Raw genomic sequence first — 25,230 nt, forward strand, 5'->3', positions numbered from 1 at the left:
AGGAGATTGCACAAACTCTTTCACATATGTGTTAAGTTTTTGCTTTCAGAGAACCCTTCCTTGTGTCCAACTTCAGTCATTCTCATTTCTTTTGTCTGGTTTATACTCTGAGAACTGCTTCCTAAGTTTATGGCTTTGTTTCCCACAGGCAGGGCCTGGGTTCATTTCCTCCTCCATGCTGGGTCTCATCTAAAAGAGAAGGGACTAACCATGGCACTAAAGAAAAGAGAATCCTATACTGTGGCACCCCAGGTGGACTATCCCAGGGGTGAGAACCCCATCAGAATGAACTCCCACTTTGGGGAGGGAGGTTAAATCTCTAAGGATGGGAAAATGGCAGGAAAGCTCCTCTGGCTTCAGGTCTGCCCATGGAATGTGTAGGAGCTGGGATCTCCTACCATTTACTGTTGGATGGTTCACTTAAAATTAAGCACCAGTCCTGATTAGGCAACCAACAATATAGCTGGTCTTGCAGGGAGCTCAACTCTAGCTCTGTGACTCAAAACAACAGACAGTCAAGAAACACTCGGGCTCAAACCCTGACCCTGACACTTATTATGTGATCATGGGCAAAATCAATGGGGACCTCAGAATTCCTGTAGTGTCTACCTCACTATAGGGTTGTTTGGCAGCTCATTTTACACATGAAATCATGTATTAAAAAGTGCCACATATACCTCTAAGCATTATATATAAAAACAAACAGTTATTGCCACCTTACTGAGCCTTAGCTTCTCCACTAGGGAGAATAAGAGAAAAAATTCCCTGCCTTACCCATCTCACTGGCTTACTGTAAGAACTAAATGAGGCAAGAGATTTGAGAACAAGTTTTAAAAGAGCTACACAAATGCATGAGAAATTTTGTCACTGACTAACTGAATATCCCCACTGGACTTCCAAGCAGCAGGGTGAGTTAGAAAGAGCACTGGATTGGGGGTTGGGAAGAGAAGGGAATAGGCATTTATACAGAACCTAATAGGTGACAGGCATTGTGCTAAGTGCTTACCAACATCATCTCATCTCATCCTTACAACAAAAATGAGGAAACTGAGGCAGACAGAAGTTAAGCGCAGAGTCACTCAGCTAGCAAGTGTTTGAGACTGATCTGAACTCAGGTCTTCTTGACTCCAGATACAGGAGCTCCATCTACTGTGCCACTAGCTGCTTAGTGACTGTTTGGGTTTTGCTGGCTCAGAGTGATGGTAAATAGCAATTGTTTCTGTTCTGGCCACAAATTCTTCCCCTCCCTGACTGATTGTCTTGTGAAGGCAAAGTAGGTCATTTTTTGGCCTCTATTCTTACCTAGCTTTAAATCACTGAATGGGTGTTGCCTCAGACAAACCAACACCTGGGAAAGACCTTAGCTTAAAAAGGCCAAGGCTCTCCACTGCATCTGGGGCCATCATCCTGACCTATGCCTTGCCGCTGGACTCTGATGATTCTGGAGGAGAAAGGCTGCTGGCTTTGTATAGCCCAGCCTCACTTAAATCCAGTTCACTCGCAAGTCAAGACATCACCCTCTTGATGTCGGCGGTCCTCTTCAAGAACGAAGGACAAACAACAACAAGCAGCCTAGCAGGAGACCTGGGTTCTAATCCTGGTTCTGCCTCTTTTCCTGTCTGGATATCAGGTTCCTCATCATTAGATTGTGAGTTCCTTGAGAACAGGAACTGTCTTTTGCCCTTCTTTGTATCCCTAGCACATTAGCACAGTGCCTGGCACATTTTGTTATTGTTCAGTTGCTCAGACCAACTGTTCATGACCCCGTGGACCACAGCATGCCAATACTGTCCATGAGGATTTTCTTGGCAAGGATACTAGAGTGATTTGCTATTTCCTTCTCCAGCTCACTTTACAGATGAGGAAACTGAGGCAAGCAGGGTTAAGTGACTTGCTCAGGGTCACACAGCTAGTAAATGACAGACTGGATTTGAACTCAGGACTTCCTGACTCCAGGCCCAGCATTCTATCCACTGAGCCACCTTGGCACCTGGCACATAGTAGGGGCTTAGTAAATGTTTACTGACTCGCTATAGACTGAGTGACTGTAAAATGAATGTGTTAGACTAGACAACTTCTACGAGCACCTACAACCTTGTGTTCAATGTAAACCCCTTGAGGATAGGAGTTTACCCCCACCCGTACTCTGTGTCAGCCATTATTCATTCTCCTGATGCTTAACCTATATTTGCCAGGGACAACTTGAAGCCTGCAAAGAGCATGGTTCTTCCTTGGATAAACAAGGGTATCTGTATTGGAGACCAGACTTATTTCATCTCCCAGCCTTTCTAAAAGGTTTTAAACATCACCAGACAGAAAGACAACCTGCTGAAAGAGGAAAGTGTGAACGTATCTGTCCCTTCACCCGGGAAGGCAATGGATTTTTCCTTTGGGGGTTGGTTGGGAGAGAAGATGGAGGGGAGGAGAGTCAGAGAGGGGGAGTAGAAATCCTATTAGCAAAGAAATAAGAGCTCATCTATCTCCCCTGTACCACCTTAACGTCCAGGCTGACATCCCCAACATATAGTATGCAAAGAAAACTGTATTTTCATTTTAGATGCATATTATGGCAAGGAACAATATGAACAATATTATTTTAGTGCCCTGGGAAAAAATTAGCAAGTCAAATGTTGAATCAGGCCTGTAGCATATGCTAAGAAGATTGCTTTGATCTTATCCACACTAAAAGCTCTATTATTGGATTTAAAGTCAGTGAACACATATCAGACCAATATACAATGCATATCTGAATACATGTTTCAGAAGCAAGGAATGTTTTGACAAAGGGAAGGGGAATATTTTAACTGAAAATATCAAAGTTACTGCTGAGATTGAAACACACATATTTCTCTCCCTCCCCTCTCTTGGCTGGGAGTTGTGTAAGCCAACCGAGCTGTGATGGCTTGGAGGGATTTGCTGACAGCTTGGGAAACACTGGCTGAGTCGCCAGTTTGGGCCCGGCAAGGGGTTTTCTTCTCTCTTCTACTCCCCCAAATTTGGAGAGAGAAAGAACAAACAGAATCTTGGAGCTGTGGAATCTGGTATGTGTTACAAAGCCCCCTAGTGGTCACTGTCCTGGGAAGTCGGCTTATTCTTTCTCCTCTATGTCCCAACTCAGCCTCCCTGCAGAACTCCAACCTCCAACCTTTCCTTAGACCTTCTCTCTACTCTCACTCAACCTCCCCTCTACTCAACCCCTCATTTCAACATCTCCTCAGATCTCTCCTCTCCTCTACCTGGAAGCTCACATTCTCCTCAGATCTCCCCTCTATTCCACCCCTCCAAACATAACTTCCCCTCAGATCTACTCAACCCCTCATTTCAACCTTTCCTCAGCTCTCCCCTCTATTCTATCCCCCTCAAACTCAACCTTCTCTCAGATCTCCCCTCTATTCTACCCCCTCCAAACTTAGCCTCCCCTCAGACCGCCCCCCTTTCCCCCCAGACTCAAACCTCCCTTCAGATCTTCCCTTAGGAGAAAAAAAAAACCCAGAGAGGGGACAGGGAGAAGACCATCAGAGGGAACATGGGATTATTTAATTTTTTAGGGGAAGGGAAGAGAGGGAACACCCTTCTAATTATCCAGTACCATTCCAAGGAAAGAAATTGCCTTGGTTGGTGTACTTGCTGCAGATTTCAAACGTCTCCACTTCTGAAACAGACCACAGAGGGGGCCCAAAATCCATCAGCTCCAATTCCCAGGAATCTCCAATTTCAGATACCACAGCTCCAGGATCCTTCTGTCTGTTCTCCTTTCTCTCTCCAAATTTGGGGGAGTGGGAGAGAGAAGAAAACCCCTTGCCTTTTCAGTACAGTCCTCTTCCTTTCTTCCTCCATAGGATAAGCAGTGTGGGGGGACAAAGCAAGAACGTGTGTGTGTGTGTGTGTGTGTGTGTGTGCCAACTTTTTCTCCATCAACTTACCATCTTATTATTGATTTCATGGAAATGTATTTCACAGACTTTCTCCACAACGTCTTCATTCTCAAAAGTGACGAAGCCAAACCCTAAGGAGACAAAGGGGGACAAAAGGGGGAGAAGAGGTGAGTAAGCTTGGCTGTTTAGGGTCTTTGTTCTGTTTGACAACGTTCACATCTCTGGCTGTGCCACTGAAATGTTCTGTAAGCACAATCTCCCACATGTGGGATGGGGTGTGCCACCTTAGGTAACAAGAAGGGGCCTTCCGGGATGTCTCATCACCTGTGAGAAAAGGCTGCCTAATTTGTAACCTCGAACCCTCCAGAAAAAAAAAAAAGGAAGTTAATGATTTTGCCAACATGCAGGCTAGCAATCCGTGGTTTACATTTGGCCTGAAGCAAACAAGAAATTTACTTGTCTGTTATTTATAAGGGTCAGAACCCAGCGGCTTCTCACACAGAGCTAGGCGGGCAGGATAATGAGAGCTTCGTGGATCACTGCGGGTCCACACTTGTCCTTTCGGCCTGTTCAAACGGCCAGCCCTTGGGGTCAGCCCAGAAATGGAGGGGGTTATTTGTCCCTTTCTTCCTGAATGACTTCCTCTAATGCCTCATCAGGACATCCTGAGGCCTCTAAGAAACTATTAAAGTTTAAGGCCTCTGTTCTGAGCAGGCATCCTTTTCCCACTGTGGCTTCAAAAGCACGGCAGATTTGGGGCAGTTTAAGGCTGTTTGATGCCTGCTGTCTGCCCGTCAGCTATCCACTGTATTTGCTCGGCTGGAGATGAGCTCTGTGAGACAAACCCAGGCTGAAGAATTTTGGCAGTTAACCACCAATCTGCATACCAATTTCTTTTCCCCACATCTTCCTCTATCCACCCACCTCCATCCTTCTCTCCCTTCACAACCCCCCACCCTCACCCCCCGCTGCCCAACCATCCTTGGCATAACAGGTTCCCAGTCTGTTATATTGTTCCACAGAAGAATCATTTTATAGAAGAGAAGCTGCCCCACCTTCATTCTTGGGATCTGTTGTTGGAAGGAACCTTAGAGGCCCACCTCATCTAACCTGTTTCTTTTTATAGATGAGGAAACTGAGGCCCAGAGATGTTATGTGACTTTGTCCAAGGTCATAAAGGTCAGACTAGACCTGGAGTCGGGAAGACCTGAGTTCGAATCTCAGCCTCAGACACTTACTTACTAGTTGTGACTCTGGGCAAATCCCTTTACCTTTCTTAGCCTAAGGTTCCTTTTCTGTAAAATGGGGATAATAATAGCACCCACCTCCCAGGGTTGTTGGGAGGATAAAACGAGATATTTGTAAAGCGTTTCACAAACCTTATAAAGTGCCTTGTAAATCTTGCCCTCTTTATAGTCTACCACAAGGCCTTTCCGAACACCAAAAAGTATGTGTGGCAGGGAGGGAGATGGACGGTATACTGAAAAGAAACTGAGGAAGGAGACGCTGCTCCTCTTTCCCGCAGTGGCACAAAATAGTTCCATGGCCTTGATCAAGACAGGACCGGAGGATTTAAAGCTAGATGGGGACCTAAGACGTCCTCCAGCCCATTTGCCTGATTTTATAAGTAAGGAAACTTGAGATCCAGGGAAGGAAGTTCCTGGAAATTTTGCCCAAGGCCATACATGGAATAAACAGCAGAATGGGGATTGGAACCCAGTTCTTCTCAGCCCAAATCCAATTCTCTTTCCACTATAACTCTCTCTGGACTCAACTCAATGAACATTAATTAACTATCTGCTCTGTTCAAGGCAATATGCTAGGCACCAGGGAGACAAGACAACAAGCAAACAGTCCCTAGCTTCAGGAACTCATGCATATGCTATTAGATCTCAAGCTGGTTTCCAGTCTTCAGCTGCAGCCCAAAAAAAGGGTCACTGGTTATCTCTGGAAAGATATTCAGAAACCCTCAGATCAGTGGAGAATGGGGCACAACACGTACACAGCCTATACTGTTAAGGGAGTTAAGGGGACAGGTTTTTCTTTTGGGGGGGAGGGTCTTATTAAATCATTGTCACTTGTGAACTGTATTGTTTCTTAAAAATAGACCTTTCCCATTTAATTTCCTTTTAAGCATTAATCTTAATGCCTCATTAATTTTCCCTTTAAGGTCACAGGAAGGAAAGAAAGAATGAAGAAAGGAAGGAAATGAGTATTTATTAAGCACCTACTATATGCCAGGCACTGTGCTAAGCACTCTACAAATATTATCTCATTTGATTCTCAAACAACCCTGGGAGATGCTATTATCACCCTCATTTTACAGTTAAGGAAACTGAGGCAGGCAGCGGTTAAGTGACTTGCCCAATGTCACACAGCTGGTAAATTTCTGAGGCTGGATTTGAACTTAGGTCTTCCTGACTCCAGAAACAGCTCTGTCTGCTTTGCCACTGAGCTGCCAAAGGTTGTGAACCACCAGGCGAGCAAGTTTCTCTCATTCCTCCTTCAGATCAAATGTTCCATGCTTCTACCAGCTTTTTTGGAAGCTGCATGCCCAGCCCCAGCCTCTCTGTTGAGCTACTTACAGTCAGGCAACTCCAATTGCCTCAAAGACACCTGGAACCGGATGTCCCATAAGCATATAAGATTCACCACATCCAAAAGAAAACATTATATTTCCTCCCAAACTCTCTCCTTCTCTTCCAAACTTTCCTCTTATTGTCATGGGCACAACCAACCTCTGAATCACCCAAGCCCCTAACCTCACAGTCATCCAAAACTCCCCACTCTCACTTACCACACATCATACCCAATCTACTGCCAAATCTTTTTTTTCCCCCCTCGGGGTTAAATGACTTGTCCAGGGTCACGCGGCTAGTAAGTGTTATGCACCTGAGGTCGCATTTGAACTCAGGTCCTCCTGACTCCAGGGCTGGTGCTCTATCCACTGCGCCACTCAGCTGTCCCAAATCTTTCAAACATTCCTTGTATTCATCCCTTTCTCTCTACTCATACATCCAGAACTCTAGTCCAGACTCTCATCACCTCTTGCCTCAACTATTATAACAGCTTCCTAACTGGTCTCCTGGCCTCGTGTCTTCCCACTCTAACCCCATCCTCCCCTTAGATACTGAGGTCATTTTCCTAAAGAGAAGATATAACTATATCAATGACCTATATAAACTATATAACTATATAAATGAGCTTCCCTGACTCACTATTACCTCTAGGATCAAATATCAACTCTATTTTGAAAACTCTTTATAATCTGGCCCTTTACTTTTCCCTCCTCCACATACTCTATGATCCAGTGACACTGGCCAACTTCTAGTCCCTGAACATGCCACTCCATCTCCTGTCTTTTTGCCTCTGCATTGGCCATCCCCAGTGTCTGGAATGGTCTACCCTACTGCCCCTGCAATTTCCTTGGCTTCCTTCAAGACTCAGCTCAAAGCCCATTTTCTTGAGGAGAACTTTCCCAGTGGCCCCCCCCCCCAGCTGTTGATGCCTCCCATTTCAGATTAACTTTATCTACTCTGTATAGATCTTGTATGTGCCTGGTTATTGACATGTCCACATTATTAGAATGGGAGCTCCCTCAAGGCAGAGACTACTCTTTGCCTTTCTTTGTATCCCTAGCACTTAGCACAATGCCTGGCACACAGTAAACACTTAATGAATATTTGTTGGCTTACTGACAGATTGAATGTCTATTTCTTGGTGATTAAACATGTCTATTCCAGGAGTCAACTTGGGATAAAAAAATTGGCAGTGAAGTGAGTTGGCATGCTTTTCCTAAACTCACCTGGTACAAGTTATAAATTAGGTTACCCTTGGGGCTTGAGGCCTTGATCAGGAAAGAGTATATATCTTGTTTTAAATGGGGCCCAGCAGATGAACACTAGTTCATCAGGTTCAAACACCAACCACAATGGGTGGCCAAGGGAAGGCCTTCCCAAGGCCAACCCAGCCTTCCCTGTGGTTACCTACGGTTTCCTCAGGACTGGTTTCTTTACCTCCCAGCTTCTTTGCTTATTCCTTTATTTCCCCCAGTCAATTCTTAATACTATCCATGACTGAGTAAAGGTAGAAGTCCTTTAGGGGTGAGGAACCTGTGGCCTCAGGAGGCCACATGTGGCCCTCTAGGTCCTTGGGTTCAGCCTTTTGACTGAGTCCAAGTTTTACAGAACAAATCCTTTTATTAAGGGGATTTGTTCTATGAAATTTGGATTCAATCAAAGGGCCACACTTGAGCACCTAGAGGACCACATGTGGCCTCAAGGCCACAGGTTCCCCACCCCTGCCCTAGATAATCCAAAAAACTCATTGTCATTTCACTTGCCTGCTATGATTTTCTGTTGTTTCCCACCACTACCACTTCCCCCAGAAAAACTTTTATTTTTTCTAACAATGTTCTGTGGAGCCTAGTAAAAACCTTTCCTTAACATTCATTAAATGACAGTCTATCTAGAATCATTCAATTCCAGCACTGGAGGAGAATTTAGAAGTTATTTTATCTAACTTCCCATCAAAATAGGGATTTCTCCCACAGCATCCCTAAGAGATAGGCATCCAGTTTGGGGTAAATCCTTGTCAATGACAACAAACTCAGTTGTTCACAAGATGGGCCATTTCAGCTGCCTGGAATAACACATTGGGTAAGGGGACAGAGAGAATACACTCCTGTCTCATCATAGAAGATGCCAGGCTATGATCTAAAACGTCTATGGCTATTTGGTATGCAATTAATTGGGAAATCATAGAGCTTTTGGGTTGGAAGGACCTCAAGCATCAACCTTCTATACAAATATGGGAATCCTCTGTGTAACCACAGCCATAGTTAGGATTTTTTTTTCAACCTGGGGCAAATGCCCCAAACAGGACCAAGGATAAGTGACAAGAAGCATGAATGTTCTCAGCTGAATAGTAGGACTGAGGCTTGGGTAGATGGACACAAGGTTGCTGCTGGAGAAGTCACCACTTGGATCACTGAGGAGTAGGGGAACCAGAACTTAACCCATTCTGCCATCTGGGAGTTTCCTCCTTTAACTGTTTGCAAACTAGATGCCAGGCTCTTGTGTTTCTACTCTACAAAAAGATGCAACTTGGTACACTCCAAATTCAGTGCCCTGGGCCAAAACCCAACCCACTCATCCTGCCCTAGTTATGAATCTGTTGTTGTATCCCAAACAAATGGCTTGTTTATCTGTGCAGCTAGGTGGTGCAATGGTTACAGTACTGGATTTGGAGTCTGGATGAGCAAGGTTCAGATAAATCCTGCCTTGGATACTTCCTAGGTGTATGACCCTGGGCGAGTCACTTGACCTTTCTCAGGCTCAGTTTTCTCATCTGTAAATTGGGGATAATAATAGATCTTATAGAGTTATTGCACCAATTGGTTTAGTTGGCAGTTCTATCCTGGCAAGGCCAAGGTCACAGGTTTGACCTTCACACCCAGAACATGCCTTTCCCCAAACATAGCCTTCATCCTGCAGCCAGGCCAGTTGATTTCATGTACCGTATATGCCGAGATTCAACAGGAGCTCAGGGTGATAGTACAAATGGCTCAGCCTAACTCATCCCAACTATTGCAAAACAGCACATGCAGTATGTTATATGGTGACTCACAGGCCTGTCATCTTCCCAGCCTATGGCCAGAATGTTTTAAAGGTGACACTGTACTTTGGCATGTACTTGTCTCTCCTGTTGCCAGCAGCTCATCTCCCTAGCAGGGAGACAACAGCCCCGCCCCGCCCCATAGACCATACACACTTGTTGTATAAATCACTAATTGTCTCAATGCTGGGCATTATCACCATTAGAAACTTGTTAGCGAACACAGGGATGGAGAATTTTGCTGCCCTCATTTTCCAGACAGTGCCACCAGTCTGAAATAAGGACAAGCATGTATGAGAGATCAGAATTGAAATGCAGACTGTTGCCTGAGGATGGGAGGGAAGGGTTTTGGGTGGGGGGAAAGGAGAGGCTGGTTTCACCAAATCATTTCAGATTCCAACTCTGATGCTCTCCTGACTGGTCCCTTCCCTAACCCCACAGGACTGAGAATGCAAGTATCACAAAAATGCTCTTTCTTGATTAAGGGAGGTAGCTTGGGTTTCAAGTCCACGTACCCAGAATGCATAACAATTCAAGAATGTCGAGCCTTATTTGCAAGATTTTAAAGATCTACATCATTCCAACATGTCTGTCTGTTTGGCCTGGGTAGAGAAAACAAACTTGATTATGTCTAAAATATTTATTTATTCCACTTGGAAGAAAGCAAAGAACGATGAAACACTTAATTATCAATAAGTGTTATCCCTTAACTGGTAATCATTTTCTCTCATGGCTACATTATCATCTACAATGAATTTGTTGTTCAGTGGTTAACAACTCCCTCCCCAAAATGAAATAAAATATGGGATGGAGGAAGAAAAGCATAAATTAGGGTGAAGGGAGCAGGGGGTGGAGAAATCTTATTTTTTTTTTCTCCAAATGAGCTGTGTAAGACAAGAAGACAGGGTGAGAGAAGAGGGGAAAGTCAAGGAGAAGAGAAACCCCAGAATGGCTCAAAGGGTACATCAGAAAGAATAGGACTATTAGAAGTCTCATGTACCTGGAACTTTCAGGGATACAAAATGCTTGCTCTTCCTAATCTTCCTGCTAGGGAGGTAACAAAAATAGCTTGCATTCACGTAGTATATTATCTCATCTGATCTGCACAACAATTCTGTGAAGTACTCTCTCTCCCAAACTGTCTCAGATTTAACTGCTTTGTATTTATTTTCTTTGCATTCGCGAGAAGCAAAGTAGATAGAGAGCCAGCCAGGAAGACCTGGGTTCAAGTTTTGCCTCTGACACATACGGACTGTGTGACCTTGGGCAAGTCACTCAGTCTCTCGGCATCCCAGGCAACTCTCTAAGACTGTGTCTTATAGAGAAGGTAATGCCTGGCAATCGTAGAGGGAGTTCCCTATACCAATGAAATAACAGTTTTGATTCTTATTCTCTTTATATGTGTCTTGCACATACTTGTAGATGTATTTATTGTCTCCTCCCTTAGAATGTAAGCTGTTTGTGAGAAGGGATCATTTCATTCTTTGTATCTGTATACTCGGCTGCTAGCAAAGTGCCCAGAACAAAGTACGTGCTTGATGAATTCTTGTGAATTGATGCTATTATTATCCCCATTTTTCAGATGAGGAAACTGAGGCTCTGAGAGGTTTAGGGGCTTGCCCAGAGTCACGCAGCTAGTAAATAACTCCCTTAACCTTGAGAAGACATTTGGTGTGTTTGCTCTGCCAACTCTATATTCACTGCCCTCCTCCCCTTTGGGCCCATGGCTACTTTGGAGGTTGGGTTTCTTTTTCCCCCTAACCTCACAATCTCAACAACTTTGTTACTGTGGCAAAGGCAGTTATGAATCCTGGTCATTATTCTTAGGAAGTCTCCAGTTTTTTGAAGGTGCCTAATTCAAGCCACTGGCTACTTTAAGTAAAAGACTAGAGAGCTCTTCAGAAAAAGTAGTTGATTTTTAGCTTTGGTTTGTTTGTTTTTGAAGTGCATTATTACTTTTGAGCCTTATAATGACCCTAAGAGATGGGTACTCCATACATTTTTATTCCCAGTGTACAGATGAGTAGCCTGAGTGGGGGGTGTTAAGCAATATACCCAAATTCACACAGCTGGTAAGTATCAGAGGCAGGCTCTGGGATTTGAAATCAGGTCTTCCATCCACTGTTGAAATCCCAACCCTGTAGTTGTTGGGTTTTTTAATCAAAGGCACCATGTGTCAGCCCAAAGGTGCCAAGGAAGGTGTACCTGAAGATAAGTACCAAACAAAAAAGGGTGTTGAGAATGGACACAAATAGGATATCACTTGACAGAGAGCATTTTAAAAACGGAATTCTCCAGCACCCTTCTGAATGAAGCTATTATTAGAAACTAACAAGCCCTACTTAGGAGATAAACATTTAATAGTCAAGCATTTTCTCTTTATTCAAATGAACAGAACTGAATATTCATTTGAATAAGTCTATTTTAAAAAGGGGAGGGGGGAAGAGAAGAGAAACCCAGAAAACAAAACACCTGAAAATATAAAAGGTTAAGCCAAATGCAGCCACTGAAAAAAGAGTGAATCCTGGACTCGGAGATATTTGGGGGGTAGTGGTGGGAATAGACTACTCTTATCCTCGAAAATCATTTTCTATTTTCATATAGGTCAATGGATACTAATAGGCAATCAGGCAGTGCCTAATGCATCTTCAATGAAAATCGATGGGAGGCATGAGTTAATCTAGCACTCGGTTTAGGGGGAGAACTGGGAAAAGAAGAGAAAATGGTCTGATTTATTCCAACTATCACAGGGGGAACTAAAGGCATGTGTATGTATGCAAATGCATGTATAACTCATTTGGAGCCCCTCCCCTCAGGCTCTTAAGCCACAGGCAGTAGAGATATACACTTCGGGAAATGAGTCCTCTCTCCTGGAGGTCATCCTTGACACACAATGGGGTCATCAAATGCAGAAAGTGGCATTAGCTAGCCCCCATCATTTCTGGGGGATGTGAGGGAGGGGGTGTGGTCTTTGGATAGAATGTAGGCCATCAAAGACATGGCATCCTCTTCATCTTTCCCATCACTAAATGTCAAGTGGTATCACCATTAGCCACTATCACTTTTGAGACACTGTACACTCTCAATTATCCATGCTGTGGATTATCTGGGGAGGCCAAATTTCTGCCTGGTTCCTTTCTCTCTTAGTTCCTGCAACCCAGAATATTTTGGGGCTTCCACCTCTTACTATCAAGTTGGTGTGTGCTAAAGTAATGTTATTTTTAAAAAAGTAATGTTATGCTTTTAACACAAACCTAAATTGGGGGAGTGGAGGAATGACTTAAAACATATGAGTTAAATCTTCCCCAACAACAGTAAAAATTCATTAAAAATTTTTTTTAACCATCCTTTTCTGCTCTGGGGTATCTCTGCCGCTGTTCCTTTCCATTAACATGAACTAACAAGAGTTGCTTGTATTATTTATTAAATATTTTTAGATGCAAAGTATTATGGAAAGTTTGCACAACTCCAGGCCCTGCTGTCTTGGACCTTAGCATCCAAAATAGAAATATTGCATTAGATGCAGCAGCCTGTGGCAGGATAGATAGCGGGCCCTTGTAATTCTAAACTAGGCTCGCCATTTCATTCAATTCACTTTCAAACCAGGGCACCGGCAACAGGTAACAATGTTGTCTTTCTCTAACTCTCGCTAACCCTCTACTCCCCTTGTTACAGCATCTGGGAAATGGTCATCAGATCCTGATAAATAACAGAAAGCAGATGAGCTTGCTGTAATGACAAAGGCTGGTCTGCAGCCACAGCATAGACAGATCTCCCATGTTAGTTACATTCCTTTCTCAGGTTGTTTTTCCCTTCAGATCAACCTGTGATGGTTCCTCATCTGTATAATGAGAACACAACACACGGAACACATTGACCTCACGTGATTGTTAAGAAGGTCAAAAGCAACAGTAGACATCAAGACCAAAAGGGGTTCCTCCCTGGTATGTGCTTGGGTTTCCTCCAAAATGAAGCGGGATCAGTCTGGGGGGGGGGGTCTGGAGTTCTCCACCTTTTATTTGTAATGGATCCCTTGGGCAGTGAAATTTATGGACCCCCTTTTCTCAGAACAACACTTTTAAATGCATAAAATATAGGAGATTACGAGGAAAATAAATTATAACAAAATATAGTTATCCAGATATATAAGAAAAAAGCTCACAGACTCCAGGTTGAAAACCTCTGGATTAGATGAAGCTTCCAGATAGCTCTAGAATTCCATGATTCTATGCCAATTACATCAGAATGGCAAATCCAGCTTAAGGGGGTAAAAATAAGCAAAACACAGAATGATTCTCAAACACTCCCGCAATCTGTTTAACCCAGATTTTAAAGGGAATGAGTTGCTTCTTTGTACAGTTTCTCTTTCCACTTCTGCTTCAATCTATAACATCAGTCTAGTGCAAAAAGCGGGAGTAGAGTGACACTTGGTGACCCATTTAAAGAGTCCTGTTCTCCAGCAACCTGGCTTAAAAAAAAAAATGGGCCAGCCACCCTGGAGGAATCAGCATACTCCTGTCTAGAGGCCCTCATTACTTATCTGAAAAGGGAACAAAGAACAAGGGAAAGAAAGAGTGACCTGGGCATGCAGAGGAATCATCCTCAGGGCTAGCCATAAACAAAGACTCCCATGAGGGGACAAGTATAAGAGGCAGACATTCCTGTTCTCCGGTTCTCCTCTTTTGTTTTTTCCCTCCTCCATAATGTCTGGCAAACAGGACACAAAGCCTTTGCAACCCTCCATTCTCAATGCACCAATCTCTACCCCCCAACTGACACTCTGTCTCCTCACTCAAATCCAATGAGCTCCACTTAGCCCCCCCCCATTTCTGGCATTATTCTCTCCCTGCAAAGTAGCCTCTAGGTTGGTATCTGGGGCCCCTCCAGTGTGGCATTATTGATGCACCTGCTCTCTTGTTTACACCAATAGTTTGGCAGCTGGTGGTTGTAAACTGCAATAAAATGCCTTTCAAAAAATGAAGGAATGTGACCAGACAAGCCAGACATCATAATATTAAAGTCTGTGTCAATTAATTTTTTCTTCCCGCTTGATAAATGAGCCCCATTCCATCCCCTAATAATGAGGGGAGAAACAAGAAAAGTTGACATTAGTTTAATTTATTTTCTCAACTTGCCCGGTCATATTTCTTTCTGCCTTGCAAAGCTTTCGGGGGCTGTGGGGAATTGGAAGTAGCTCTCACACAGCTGAGGCATAGATTGGTGTGAATCAACACAGATCTCCTTCATTCACACGTACCACTTAATCAGGAGGGGGAAAGTTACTTAGAGCAAGCTAGCTCACACCTGCAGCTCTCCAGCCACCTCTGGAGGGAAGGCACAGCCAAGGGAGGGGGGCTCACATATGCCAGCAGGGGGAGGGGAAATCAGAAAACATAACCAGCCTTCTGAAATTTCCCATCTAGCCTGAGTCAAAGTACAAGGCTGAATTCCTTAAATTAATATTAAGTCACACTACTGGCTCTATTTGTCAGACCAGAATTCATTCCTCAACTGAAATGAGAAGTTTTCCTCTTGTTTTTGGCCCCAGGATGCTCTGGTTAAGTTTTCCCTTGAAATGTTGGGATAAATATTTTAAAAGCAAAAGGCAAAAGTGAGAAGACCAATTCAGGATGGGTTTCTACTAAATAGTGATTTTTCAAATGACCATAGGAAAGCTAACGTCAGTTGCTGAGATCTCTGTCCTACAAATCCTGGAAGGGCAAGGTTGTTGAGAAGGCATAGGCTTCTGTTCCCCGAATCACTGAAGGAGGGAGAAAGAACTAAGAGACTGTTGGCAGAAGAGGGGACTCAGTGATCGGGCAAGCAGAGAATTGCTCCTGGAATGCCATCCAGGACTCTCCTTGGGGGTTCTCAGCCTTTTGTTGAATGGCATGGCCCCCTCTGGCAATCTGGTGAAATTTATAGACCCCTTCTCAGCCATGATGTTTTTAGATGCATAAAATAAGATGATCGGGATTGCAAAGGAAACAAGATTGAAATGCAATTGTCACATTAAAACACCAAGTTCATGGATCAACCCCAGATTAAGGACCCCTGGTTCTAAGTTCTGGGGATATCTCACCATGAGGGGTAGCTAAAACAGACCCCTTTCACTAGGGCTGAGGACCATTATCCTGAGGGATGGCACCGTCCTAGGCAGGACTGTTCTTTGGAGCACCATCAGCCTCTCAGCTCTGCTCCTTTCTCCACATCTTAGTGGTATCAAATTTATGTTATCTGATCCCTCCTCCCTCCTCCGCCCTCCCGCAGGCACTTGCTGATCTTTAGTTCTCTGCCACCCTTCCCTCGCTCCTAAAAAAATCTGCTCTCAGGAAAGGATCTGGAACTCATGCCTATTTCAGCCTGGGGCCCAAGGCCATCATTATCCCCTAGCCAGATTTGAATCTTAAATCATTTTTTTTCTGTAGTATTTTAAGGTCTGCAAGATACTTCCCTCACAGAGAGCCTTGTGAGGTAGGTAGTGTAAGTATTATTATTGTCATTCCCATTGCTCAGATGAGGATACTGAGGCTTAGACCTCTTATGTGATTTGCTCAAGGTCAAAGAGGTAGCAATAAATAGTTTGAGTGGGGGTATGGACTCAGGCCTCTCTTGTCTCCTGGTTTAGCTCTCCTCTTTCTCTACCTCAAGGAATGATGCTTCTGTGATGTAATATCAGACTACAACAAGCCAGTGGGAAGGATTTATTTGGAGGACAAGTTGAAGTGTGCATCTTTGTTACTTCCTATGCCTCTCAAATCATAGTAGGGGATAGACAGCTTCCTGATCTCAAGGCAAAGAGGGATGGGACAGCTTGGAATCTAACCCTTCTCCAAAAATACAAAATAAAATTAAAATACTTGGAAATCTGGAAGTGCCTGAAGCTTTAGAGTCTCAGCCTAGACTCTTGTTGAGAGAGGAGAGAGAAGAAAGGAGAGAAGAGAAAGGAAGAGAGAGGGAGGGAGGGAGAGCAAGAGAAAGAGACAGGAAGAGAGACAGAGGGAGGAGGGAGAGGGCGGGAGGGAGGGGGAGGGAGAGAGAGAGAGAGAGAGAGAGGAGAAGGAAAGGAGAAAGGGGAGAAGAGGAGGAAAGAGAAAGGGAAAGAGGGGGAGAGGTAGGGAAGGAGAGACAGAGAGGAGAGAGGAGAAAGGAGAGAAGAGAGAGGAAGAGAGAGGAAGGGAAGGAGGGAGAGTGAGAGAAAGAGACAGGGAGAGAGACAGAGGGAGAAGAGAGGGAGAGAGAGAGAGGAGAAGGAGAGGAGAGACGGAGAGGAGGAGGAAAGGGAAAGAGAAAGAGGGGGAGGGGAAGAAGGAAAGAGGGGGAGAGGTAGAGAGGGAGAGACAGACAGAGAGGAGAGAGAGTAAGAAAGAAAAGGGGAGAGAAACAGGGACAGAGACAAGGAGGGAGAGAGAGTGAAAGGAGAGAGGTGAGAGAGCCTGAGAGCACCTGTGATCCCATCTAGAAAATACCAACCTCATTTAATTCCAAGCCTGCTCTATAGTGGTGATTCTGTGAATGACACTTGTCAGGACAGGAGATTAGTTCACAAACCTATTTTTTTGTGCATGGTGTTCCATCTTGGTCAGGAAAATAGTCAGTTCTTGGCGAGAGAGACACATATTACCGCTGTTAAGTGCCAATATAAACTCTGGGATTCAGTGGTAAATTCACCAAATTAAATCGCTAGACAACTGGCTCAGATCAGGACCTCCGCAAAAGGGGCCAGGATTTCAAAGCGGACCCAGCAGGAAGGAGGGGAGCTGAGGTCAAGCACACAGCTGGAGAAAGGGGACCAGAAAAAAGCCTCTTCAGCCTTTGTTTTTGCAAATCCGCAAAGCGTGAAGTTTCTTCATTTTTCTCTGGGCTGGATTTGTCGAGTCTGCCCTTCAAGAGTAATAACACAAGGAGAACTCGGGGACATCAAGGGAGGTGCCAGGACTAAGTCTAGTCCTTTTCCCTTTGGGGAAGGCCAAGACCTTGGCCCAGATGAGGCTTGTATGTCAATCAGTCATTCAACAAGCATTTATTAAGTGTTTACTATGTACCAGGTCCTTGCTACCCTTATTCTCCTACACAATTAAGGGCAGCTCTAAGGGCTCCTGACCACCCATGGCAGAGGATTAAACCACCTTAATTAGGAGGGTCAGGAGAAGCATCTGATGTAGAGGACAGTGAGTGAGCTGGCCTTAGAGTCAGAAAGACTTGGGTCCAAATCCCTGCTCTGACAAACCTGGATAAAGTCATTTAACTCCTGAGGGTGATGGGCAACTCTTGGAAGCAGAGGTTTTTAACCTGACATCCACAGATTTATTTCAGGGGGTCCATGAATTTCGATGGGATAATTACATATTTGTTTTTGCTAACCTCTAACTGAAATTTAGCATTTCCTTCAATTATTTAAAAACATTATTTTGAGAAGGGGTTTATAGGCTTTCCCAGACTGCCATAGGGGTACAGGACAGCATTCCCTAAACCGATGAAATTATAGGTCCAGACAAAACAACAACAGCAATAGAAGACAAATAGAGACAGTTTTTGTCTCCACCTTGAAGCTTCCTTGAAGTCTCAGATCAAATCCTACTTTATGCAACAAGCCTTTAACCTTTAATGCTGAAGGCTCTGAAGATCTTCCCTCTTAAGATGACCTTCGAATTATCCTTCCTTTCTACCCCTCTCTCTCTTGTCCTCCCCCCCCCCCAATTTTACAGATAAAGGAACTGAGACCAAAGACAGTCAAGTAATTTGCTCAAGGTCACACAGCTCTGTGCATCACAGACAGGAGGGTTACCTGACTACCTGTGTGGTCTTGGGCAATTCACTTAATGTCTCTGGGTGAGAAGTTACCTAAGTTGACCTTAAAGGTCTCATTGTGGCCCAGAGATTCTTATTTTCTTTTGTGTCTACTTTGGTTTGACCTGAAAGCAAGGTTCACCTGAGATGGGTTTATGACTTTGACTTTCTTGTACCATGTGAGTCACTCACTCACCCCCAGGAAGGGGTAGGATCATGGATTAATTACTGAGGCTCCAGAAACACGAATGGGGGAAAAAATTACTTCGTTATTTTCACTAGTCTTTGGCTTCATTTGTAATCCTACGTATTTTATTTTATGCATTTAAAATTGCTATTTTGAGGAGACAGCCACAAGCTTCGCCAGATTGTGCCAGAGGGACCATAGCATACACAAAGGTTAAAAACCTTTGCTTGAGGACAATGCTTTCTTTTTCTATGGGGTGGAAGTGGTAACAGAGTTTGCCATCAGCAGGGCCATGTGTTTATGGTGTTGAGTGGATATAAAGGGGAAGCGGGGAGAGGTAACAGAGAGACAAAGAAAGGGGAAATCAGAGACACAGAACAAAGTCACCATTTCCTAAATACCTTGCCCCTAGTCAACAGTCTATATTGCCAAGAAAAAAAAAAAAGGACAAAAAAGTAAACACCTGTGTATATGGAGAGAGACTTACCCATCATCCCTGAAGGCCAAGGAATGCCTGCCAACATTAGGCAGAGGATCACTGCCCGCTTTACCATGGACATGTTCACAGGGAATACTTCCTGGCATCAGATAAGGCTCCGTAAAGTTCTCGGGCATTAAAAAACCACTAAATGGAAGCAGGGACGGTTGTTGGGTTTTCATCGCAGCCACAAATTATATGATTTTATTATGAGGTATAGTCTCTGAAAATTCCCGGCTGACAACATTCTGGCTCTGTGCCTGGTATTCTTACTACCCTTACAGCACCCCCTCCCCCAACACCAAAGGGTCATTTTTGTTGGCTTTCATATTTCCCGAGGCCATCCCTTTGCCAGCTACCCTTTTTGGAGAGTTGAGGCGAAATAGTTGCCAGTCAAAATTCCTAAGCTGAAAAGTTTGCACAGGATGCAGTATCCAACACATTTATTTCATCATGAGGGTGGGGTTTGGGGTTAGTCTTTTTCTTCCCCTGCTATAAACAACTTACTCCAAGCTGTTTTGGACATCTGGAATCCAGATCTCTCAATGAAACCAGGAGCTCAGATCCCAAGGCAGCCCAGCTCCGAAGGCAGTATTTATTTGATAGACATAGGAGTAATTTTCAAAAAGCCCAACAGTCTTGGTGGGTTTTTAAAATTTTTATTTCTTTTATTCTGAACTTAAGAAATAAAACAAGCATTTCCATAACATCCTGGTGGTTTTGATCCCTGGTACCATGGACGACCAGTGGGGGAAAGGGACAACACTGCATACCTGAAATTGGGGGTGGAAGGAAGTGACGTAACCACTGGTGCCAAGGGCCAATGGATGGGATAGCATAGCCTATTTGGCTAGCCCAGGTGAGGTAAGAGCAACCTACCCTGGCTGTTTAATCACCTTCATCTCCTGACCTCTGTGGGCCATTCTCACCTCCATTTGCTCATCCATCTCAGGATAAAGACCTAGGTAGCTCAAAGCCCACTTGGCTCATTTCTAAGCTATCCTAAATTCTTGGAAGTTAAAAGTGTAGCCTGTGTCTGCATGGAGGGCTGCTATCTTAGAGTAAGAGACCAGTGCCAGCTGAAAGGAATCCACAGGACTGCTCCTTGCAATGGAGCCCCCTGCCTCCCACTCCCTGCTGTGTTAATGTAAGCGGTACCTGAACTTTTCTTGATAAATTTTTCATCGCAACATATCTTCATTAAAATTTTATTCTATTAGCATTCTGAATCCGAACCGCTGAGTACATAATTACCAAAGCATGTGTTACACATCGACTTACGAAATGCCAGTTTCATCATGTTGTTAATTAACAGAAAGTAGAATTAATACATTTGCAGATCATTCAGGAGCATTAAGTTCAATTTAACTATCTTTCTTGTGGTTGTTACTGGCAAACCTTGGAATTTACAGTAACAGTCTTTGCATTCATCTTTACTATAAGACACCTTGGGTTGTCCCCTAAATCACCTTTGTAACCTGAAAAACCATGGTCAGAAGACTCTGGAGACCAGAGTTTGATGGAGGAAATCAGAGGCTGACAGATGTAGAGGTGGAAAGACTGGGCCCTGAGTCATTATCATAGTAATTTATTGAGAGGGTTAACATAGAAAGCATGGTGGGGCACCAAATCCCCTTAAAACATACCTATAAAGGTCTGTCTAAAATCTTTGGTTGTATGGGAAATTTTTATTGTGCCCAATTATGCTTGTGCTAAATGGGTCATCAGCTGGGATTTGGAAATCATTTGCAAATCCTTCAGTGATTTTTCACTATATTAGTATTTGCTGTAATGGGGTTTGACTTGTGATGGTCAAGTGAAGTGACTTAAAAGAGTTTGAACTCTTCTGTGTACCCAGTATGACCTATCACTCCCACCAGCCTCTTCTGCCAAAGGACACCCAATCACATGGCCCCTGGGCCAGGGAAGTTTATCTACACATATACCAAGGCTATCCTAGGAATTATACTAGGTCATATAGATTTCCATATCTCAGATCTTCCTAATGGGGGACCCTCCTAAATGAACCAAGTGAAAAGCTGGCAACCTACTCAGAGTAGTGCAGTGTTGAAACTGACATGCAGAGGGGGAAGAATGAGGTGCACTTTTATGTACAATTTTTAAAATATTTACTTACATTTAAATTTTTATTAATGTCTTTTTTTTTTTTTAGGGGTGGGGGAGACTGAGTCTTTGTGTCTTGCCTGGGCTGGAAGTACATCAACTCCTCATGGACCTGATAGGCTGAGAAGCTTTAACTTGCTCAGTTTTTCCAACCTAGTAGTCCTCTGCTCCCATTGGTTTGAGACTTAGGGTAGACACCTGATCAGCTCAAGCCACGGTGGAATCCTGAACTCCTGAACTCAAGTAATCCACCAGCCTCAGCCTTCCCAGCAGCAGCGACTGCCAATATGGACCACCACCCCTGGACATGACTTTCATGCTTCTATCACCTTCACTTTCCAACATCTTTCTCCTCTCTTTCGTACCAAGAAAACCAGTTTTTTGTAATAAAGAATAAAAAAGAAAGAGGGGTAAAAAGAAGTTCAGCAAAAATAACCAACGCATCATTGACAGTATATATACAGAGCTCCATACCCACAGTTCATCACTTTTGCAAGGAAGACAGGGAGGATGTGTATGTTTTTGATGATAGAAAACTGCTTTCCAGGGCACACGGGTATTCACTTCGTAATAAACCAACAAAGACTGTACTGACTGTTACTTTAAACTTCAAGGTTTGCTGTTAATGACCCGAAGGAAGAGACAGTTTGATGAAAGTCCATGTTCCTAAGTGCCATTACAATAGGACTCAAAGCTGAGAGCCTCTGGTAGGTGGCAGGAGGGTGGCAGGGGAAGCAGAAGGGAGAGGAGGACATTTTCAGACCTCCCCTATGACAAACACATGTCTCCTCCTTGCTCTGCCCCTATGGCTCTGAAGATTTGCGTACAGTCTGCTTTCCTCCAGTGGGATATAAGCCCTTAAAGTCAGGGACTGTTTTTAAATTTGATTTTGTAATCTCATCATTTACACATAGTAGGTACTTTAGAAAATGCCTATTACATTGAGCTGAATAGACAAAGATTTACAGTGAGTGTTACATCAAAGCTGAAGGGCTATTTTCATGCTCTGATTTTCAGTTACCTGATTAGATCTCACCAGAAAAAAGAAACGATTTGGAGATGGGTGGAAATTTCAGGGTTCATCTACTCAGAAGATCATAGATTTGGAGCTAGAAAGGACCTCATTTTCCAGATGAAGCCTAGTGGGTCTGTGGCTGTGACTTACTCAAGGTCACACAGGTAGCAAGAGGCAGGATTTGACCTCCGGTTCTCTGACTTCCAAATCCAATGAGCCGTCCATTGCACCGCACTCCCTCCTCCTCCCAAATAGGGCAAAGATGATCTGCTGGCCACTCTTCAGTTCCTCTATAGAAACCAGTTACTTTGACACCAGTTACATCAATTTATTTGTGTCTAGGGCCAAGCAGAAACTCTGCTGTCAACTCATCCCTGGTTTATTACCAAATTTCTAAAATATTACATTCTTTATTATATCCAAATTCACTTTATTGCACTTGACAATACAGATAATCACATACCATATGCTCTAATGTTCTGAAACCAATGCATGTTGACAGCAGTTTTTATTCATGATGCATAATTCCATCCAGGGTATGCAGAGAGGCGGCAGAGCACCCAGCCTGGTGTGAAGACTTTTGCTTAATAACAGATTAACAATGCAACATTTCTACTGTGCAAATTTTCTGGATGCTGGACATCCATCTACCCCCCCTCCACCCGCGCCTCAATTCTTCACTCAAAATGAAAAAATGTGTCTGAGTTTATTGAGGGCGGGGAGTGCAAACACAAACAAAACCACTCACCAGAGGGTTTATAATGACTTGTGTTATTGTAACTTGTTTAGGAAACTTGATATTGAATAGAGGGATTGGTCCTGCATGGGGAAGTTGCTAATCACATAAACACACTGCCAGCCCCAGAGAACAGCAGCCCTGAGTGCCCCCAGAGCTCCCATTAGAAGCTTCCTTTTGTGTGTATCTCTGACAACAAGCAAACATTTGTCACCCCTTTACTGTTAGACTAAGTGTCTCCTCCCTCCTGGCCTCCTTCTCCCCACTGACACCATCATGCTATTCCTAGTTTGCCCCCATTTTTCCTCGTGTAACTAACACCCCACCCCCAAAGAGAGACTCTCAGTTTTCAGCATCCCAGGGCTCTCAAGTGGAAAGGCTAGAATGTCAGGGGCCAGTCAGCTTAGCACACCAAGACCTGCTGAAATTGCTTCAGCTCCTTCCCAAATGAACAGCCTGTGACCAAAGGGTGGATAATTTGAAGATGATCCCTCGGCTTTGTAATGCTCCCTAGAACAAACAATGCTATTTCATGCTTCTCCTATCTAAGCTTTTTCATTTGCTTCAGAGATGCACTCCAATAACTGTAAACCTATTAGATGATGTCACATTTTGTGGGAAAGCTCTGGGGTGGTCACCAGCAGAGAATTAGCTCTGATTTAGGGATGCTTAAAGCATAACATATTATCCACCATTCTTTTTTCTTCTGAAAAAAGCATTTGTATGTATTCATTTGATTGGAGGAGGGGGTGCAGGTAGGGGTGGAGATCAGAGAAAGGCAGCAGAGAAGCAGGACAGCCTTCAAATATGGGAGGTGACTTGGGGAAGTAGAAAAAAAACTGGTCTGGGAAACAATATCTGGCTTCCAGTTTCTAGAATGGTGATCCCCAGCTTGTGGTGGTCCCCTAAACTCCTGAGAGGCTAAGGAGTTATTATGTTAGGTCTGGGACTCCATATTCAAGCCAAGCACTGTCATTCTGATTTTTATTTAGCTAAATATCTATTACTATTTTTTTCAAATGTGTGTAGATTCTGTGGTTAATAACATACAAACTCATTTAAAAGTGGTATTGCATCAAGAGTAGCTTCTTGTCATGTGTCTTCTCAATCAGTGGGTTACTAATAATACAACAATGAGGTGAAGGTTCTTCATACTTGAAAAGCCCATGAACAATTGTTCTAGACATCACCTAGTTGAAAGACCTAGAACAAGTCATTTCCTTTCTCTGGGTCTGTTTATCACCTATTAAAAGGGGGTTAAATGATATCATCTCTAAGGCCCCTCGAGATTCTAGAATCTTATGTTCTGAGGGTCTTAGGCTCATAGAGTTAAAATGCCTCATTTCATAGATGAGGAAATGGGCAACCAGAGAATGAGAGAGAGTAGACCAGGGGCAGGTCAAGGTTTTATGGACAACAGAAGGGAGGAAAGAGGTGCTCTACAGTCTTCTATGCTAGCCACAGACCAACTCCCCAATGTCCTTGCCCTCTCAACAGTGGTACTGTCCTTTCTGATTCCTGCTTAGCTGCTGAAGCCACAGGAACAAGGAGAAGTCAAGTTGGACGTGAGGGGAGGGAAGAAATGGTCCAATGTCTGAGGGTCCTAGCTGAGAAGCTGAAAGAGAACAGGAAAAAAAGGGGAGACAGCTGGAGAGAGAAGGGAGTGAAAATGGGGGAGAGGCAGAGAGTAGGGAAAAAGGAGGAAGGAAGAAGGAGACAGGGAGAGAGAAACACACAGAGAGACAGAGAGAGGAGAGAAGAGGGAGGGAGAGGGGGGGGAGAGAGAGAGAGAGAGAGAGAGAGAGAGAGAGAGAGAGAGAGAGAGAAAGAGAAAGAAAGAGAGAGATTCCCTCTGGAAAAATCTCCATTTGCAAATGTTTTGGGAAAAGTTCAAATTTCTCCTAGCAGCTGGCTATACAGACCTTCAAAGCTGTGACTTTCATAGGAAATCAGAGACCAGTAATGTACTCTTTATTTCCACTGAACCACCATTCTAAGTCAAGGCAAATCTGGTTACCCTGTTACTAACAATAAAAAAAGGCATAATAAAAACTAATAGTTTGTGTTTTATGGCACCATTTACTTGAGAAGCTCGGAACCTGGCAAACCCTTTAAGAGCAGTATTATTCCCCTGCCTTCCTAGATTATGTGTACTCTGGTCAACATCACAATTCCAGATCAAAACCCACCCGAACTCAGCCAGGGCCGACTTAGAACAAAAGAGCATAGCTCCCATTGAAATAGTTTTTTGTGGCTTACAAACCATTCTGCTCGAAACAACCCTGTGAGGGCAGTTGTACAAGTATTAACATACTGGATACTTGAGGAAGCAGGACCAGAGGAGTTTGGTGCGTTCCTGAGGTCACACAGAGTAAATGGCAGACCCTGGGCTTGAACCCCATGATTCCA

General features: G+C 43.9%; 1 protein-coding gene across 2 annotated transcripts in view; it reads right to left on the bottom strand.

Annotated features, from left to right (window-relative positions):
* MSI2 (musashi RNA binding protein 2) overlaps positions 1 to 25,230 on the bottom strand; it is a 538,989-nt gene that overhangs the window by 106,908 nt on the left and 406,851 nt on the right. For both annotated transcript variants that reach the window (XM_027870531.1, XM_027870532.1), the window contains exon 9: positions 3,924 to 4,006. In XM_027870531.1, the coding sequence (XP_027726332.1) occupies positions 3,924 to 4,006 (83 nt within the window). The remainder of the gene's footprint in view (positions 1 to 3,923; positions 4,007 to 25,230) is intronic.

This window comes from Vombatus ursinus, unplaced genomic scaffold (assembly GCF_900497805.2).
Source record: "Vombatus ursinus unplaced genomic scaffold, bare-nosed wombat genome assembly UNPS02014797.1, whole genome shotgun sequence".
NCBI lineage: Eukaryota > Metazoa > Chordata > Mammalia > Diprotodontia > Vombatidae > Vombatus > Vombatus ursinus.